Here is a 4,789-nt window from a genome sequence, read left to right as displayed (position 1 = left end):
GTCCCGAGGCCACTGCCAAGTGGGGCCTCCTCTCCTCCCGCGGGAGCGCGGTGCTGGCAGCCGCCCGCTCGCTGTGCTCATCAACCCGCCGAGGACCTTGGAGTCAGCTCCACCAGTGACGCCACTCATGTTTACCGACGTTCGCTGGGGCTCCAAGTCCAGGGGCGGGAGCCGGGGTGAGAGGTTAGGCTAACCCTAACCCTAACCCTAACCCCGCAGGTCCCCAGCCTTCCTCCGATCGCCCGTGGGGCGGGCCGCTTCGTCCAGCAGCCTCGCTCTGCTACTCTGGCCATGACTTCCATGCGGGCGGCCCTTTTTAACCCCGAAGTGAGGTGGGCATCGTTTAGATTTCGGGGGAGGGGGGCACACAGGTAGTCTAAGGCAAGATCTGGGTCCAGATGCCGCCAGGCCCACCGGGGAGCCATGCACGCGCCACCTGCCTCTTGTGTACAGATAGCACTTCGGTCTGTTCTGCTCTTTTTCACTAAACAATTAATGTACTTATTCCATATTGTTTACTGCTTTTGTGGAATGACTAGGAAAACAATACACACAAGTGTACATTTTATGTTCAGAGAAATGCTAAAGCCGCGTCTCATCCGGCCCCTCCTTGTGCTCTCATCACCTCCCCCTCCAGTGCCTGAAATGCCCCTCAGTCCCTCAGCATCCCTTCCCTGGGGCTCCGTCTGCCAAGCAAGCTCCTCAGACTGGGGTCTTCCTCACTCCCCCGTCTCCACATCCGTTCTGTTCTGTGTCTGAGGGCAGCCTGGCCCTCCCTCCCCACCCCCAGCGACCTGCTTAGTGTTGACGCACCAGCCGCCCACGGAGCATTTCTGACCCTTGGAACGTGGTGGAGATGCTCAGCCTGGGGCCTGAGTAATCTGTCACTGGAAGACAGTTTTTATATTTGAAGACTCGAGTATTAACTCAGTGCTTTCAGACCTGAGGTATGCTAGAATATATATTCTCCTAAAAATTAAGGAGTCCTCTGACCTTTACTCAGGCCCTGCCTGTCATCCCCACAAGTGTCCTGGGGTGTCTGGCCTCACCAGTTCTCTGAGATTGAGGCTAACATCTGAAGTGGCCGTGAGAAGGAAGAGACTTGAGCGGTGAAAACTGAAAAACATTACTGAAAGAAAGTAAACATAAATGGAAACATCCCTTGTTCATGGGTTGGATAACTTTATATTTGAAAGACAACAGTACTCTTTGAAGAGATTCAGTACAGTCCCTATCAAAATACCAATGACAGTTTTTGCAAAAATAGAAAAACTCATTCTAAAATTCACATGGGGTCAGGTGCAGTGGCTCACTCCTGTAATCCCAGCACTTTGGGAAGCCAAGGCAGGAGGACTGCTTGAGGCCAGGAGTTGGAGACCAGCCTGGGGAAACAGCAAGACCCTGTCTCTTCAAAAAAATGTTTTTTTTATTAGCTGGGCATGGTGGAGTGTGCTTCTCATTGCAGTTACTCAGGAGGCTGAAGTGGAAGAATTCACTTGAGCCCACGATTCAAGGCCACGGTGAGCTGTGATTGTCCCATTGCACTCCAGCCTGGATGACAGAGTGAGACCCTGTCTCAAAAAGTAATACAATTCACATGGAATCTCAAGGGACCCTGAATGGACAAAACAATCTTGAAGAAAGTTGGAGGACTCATGCTTCCTGATTTCAAAACTTACTACAAAGCCGCGATCAGCAAAACAGTATGGCATTGGCATAAGGATAGACATAGACCAGTGGGATGGAATAAAGAGCCTAGAAATAAACCTTCACATATATGGTCAGCAAATTGTCAACAAGTGTGCTGAGACCATTCGATGGAGAAAGACTTTTCAACAAATGGTGCTGGGAAAACTGGATCCTCATGCAAAAGAATGAAGCTGGGTCCTTACCTACACCATGAACAAAGTTAACTGAAGAGTGGACCAAAGACCTAAGCATAAGAGCTAAAAGTCTTAGAGAAAATAGGGAAAATGCTTCATGACATTGGATTTGGCAGTGATTTCTCAGCTGTGACACAAAAGGCACAGGCAACTAAAGAAATAGGCAAACAGGACTTCATGAACACTTTAAAAATTATGCATAAAAATACAGTATTAACAGTAAAAATGCAGCCCACAGAATGGGAGGAAATATTTGCAATTCATGTATCTGGTAAGTGAGTAATATCCAGAATATACAGAGAACTCTCAAAACTCAACAACAGGAAAAAAAAAAACAATTCAAAAATGGACTGGGAGGCTGAAACAGGAGAATCACTTGAACCCAGGAGGCGGAGGTTGCAGGGAGCCGAGATCGCACCACTGTCCCTGGGTGACAGAGTGAGACCCTGTCACCAAAAAAAAAAAATGTAAGTTAAAAAGTGTTGAGGCTGTGGAGAAATTGGAACCCTTCTGCACTGCTGTGGGAATGTAAAATGATACGGTGCTGTGGAAAACAGTGTAGAAGTTCCTCAAATAATTAAAAATAGAATCACCATGTGATTCAGCAGTCCTGCTTCAAGAGCAGGCTCTCAGGGAGACATTTGTATACCGATATTCATAGCCAAAAGGCAGAACAAGTGTCTATCAGCAGATGAATGGAATATTATTCATCCTTAAGAAAGAAGATGCTGACGTGCTACAACACGGATGAACCTTGAGGACATGCTGCAGAGTGAAATAAACTGGTCACAGAAAGACAAATCCTGTGCGATTCCACTTACCTGAGGTACCTAGAGAGCCACATTCATAGAGACAAAGTAGAATGGTAGGTGCCAGGGGCTGGAGGGAGTAGAGGAATCGGGAGCTAGTGTTTAATAGGGACAAAGTTTCAATTTCACAAGACAGATTTCTGGATATGGATGGGGGTGATGGTTGTGCAACATTATGAACGTATTTAATAGCAGTGATCTGTACACTTAAAAATGGCTAAGGTGGGCCGGGTGCAATGGCTCATGCCTGTAATCCTCGTACTTTTGAGAGGCCAAGGTGAGAGGATCGCTTGAGCCCAGCAGTTCAAGACTAGCGTGGGCAACATAATGAAACCCCATCTTTACAAAAAGTAAGATAAGAATTAGCCGAGCCTGGCGGCAGTGCCTGTAGTCCTGCCATCTACTTGGCAGGCTGAGGCGAGAGGGTGGTGCTGCAGTGAGCCAGGTTTGTGCCACTGCACTCCAGGCCAAGTGACAAGAGTGAGACCCTGTCTTTAAAAAGCAAAAAAGAAAAAGTGGTTTAAGATGGTAAATTTATTTTGTGTGTATTTTACCACAGTAAAAATAACTGAAGAAAAAGAGGGCAGTCATCTGGCCATGAGATCTCACATCCCCTTCCCCATGTGTGTCCGAGTCCCTGGCCTCAGCAGTTCTGCAGGACGTGAGGTGGAGACCAGGGCCCTGAAGACGTGTGGGGAAGGGAATGCGAGACCTGGGGGTCAGAAGTGGCTGAGTGCCCTGAGGCCGGTGCTGTTGGAGCCCCAAGGGGCGGGGTTTTCGGGGCGGGCAGCTGGCTTCTCTGCCCTGCCTCCTCCCACTGTGGGTATGAGGGCTCTGGCAGGCACAGAGGAGCTCATTCCTTGGCTGGCCTATACCTGGGCACCCGTCCTGGTGCAGACAAAGGCTACTGTGTCCCATGGGGCAGGGCTGCCCCAGGCCCTTTGCCCCTGCTGCACAGTCACACAGTCTTGGCTTCTGCTGCAGAATCCTTGTCCTGGGCAGGAAGACAGACTCCTGCGTGTGTTCAGGCCCATTTTTACCAGAGGCTGTGCCGACAACCTGCTGGGGTGTGTGATCGCTGGAACTGGGCGATGTTGGAGGCTCACGAGGCACCTGACGTCACCTGGGATGGGCGGTTTTCAGGGACGTGTGAGCTGCTCACGTTACATGCGTTCCCTCCTTTCCGTGTGCTGCCTGGAATCTTGGTGTTGGGTGACTCCTGCCCAGCCCACGTAGTGAACTCTGTGTTTGGTTTCAGACAGGCCGACGGTCGCAAGGTCCTGCGGTCAAGCATCCGGGAGTTCCTGTGCAGCGAAGCCATGTTCCACCTGGGGGTCCCCACCACACGGGCCGGTGCCTGTGTCACGTCCGAGTCCACGGTGGTGCGCGACGTGTTCTATGATGGTAATCCCAAATATGAACAATGCACGGTTGTGTTGCGTATAGCTTCCACTTTCATAAGGTAATGCCGGGGTCCTTTAGGGCTGTCTACACACGCTTGCTTAGAGAGTCCTAGGAGATCTGGGCCTGTGCTGCTAGGATTCTGGCAGAAACACAAACTCAGATGACCGCCTTGGCCTCTTCTGAAAGTCTAGCCTGTCCCTGGCAGCCTCAGAAGCTGCCTGTTTGCAGAGTAGCTGCGTGACACCCACTGGGAGGGATCTGAGTGCAAAGGCATTTGGTGCTCGGTTGGGACACTTGTGCTAAGCCCTCCCACGTGCCCGTCCAGGCCCTCGTTGCGGCCAGAGATGGGCCTGCGGGAGCTGGCATGTCTCAAAGCACCAGCGGGGGGTCCAGGGCCACGGGTACCAGAGAAGGGTCCCTGCCTGGTGCTTCTGGGGAGGAGGGGCTCCCAGAGCCTGAGGCTGGGGACAGTGTCCAGAACTGTTTGCTGGAGTTTATGACAAGGAAGTACTTAGACTTGACTGAGGAAATAGCCATTGAAGAAGCAGGAGCCACAAGCGTGCTGTGCCCGGTGTCCTGCTTGTGCTTTCTGATCTGATGGTCAGTTGCTCGTTGGTCTGGAGTCCTGGGCTGGCTCCTCTCTGACGTGAGCATCAGTTACCAGTTTTCTTTTCTTTTTTTTTTTTTTTTTTT

The 4,789-nt window shown here is 50.8% G+C and overlaps 1 protein-coding gene across 1 annotated transcript in view; it reads left to right on the top strand.

Annotated features, from left to right (window-relative positions):
• Nucleotides 1–4,789, top strand: part of LOC105543622 (selenoprotein O) — a 19,621-nt gene that overhangs the window by 2,322 nt on the left and 12,510 nt on the right. Inside the window, exons 2-3 of the mRNA XM_011985605.1 lie at nt 220–332; nt 3,951–4,154. Of these exons, the coding sequence (XP_011840995.1) occupies nt 220–332; nt 3,951–4,154 (317 nt within the window). The remainder of the gene's footprint in view (nt 1–219; nt 333–3,950; nt 4,155–4,789) is intronic.

The sequence above is a fragment of the Mandrillus leucophaeus genome, unplaced genomic scaffold (genome assembly GCF_000951045.1).
Source record: "Mandrillus leucophaeus isolate KB7577 unplaced genomic scaffold, Mleu.le_1.0 Scaffold288, whole genome shotgun sequence".
In the NCBI taxonomy this organism is placed as follows: domain Eukaryota; kingdom Metazoa; phylum Chordata; class Mammalia; order Primates; family Cercopithecidae; genus Mandrillus; species Mandrillus leucophaeus.
Note: the sequence above shows the minus strand (reverse complement) of the source record. Positions and strands in the feature narration are given on the sequence as shown.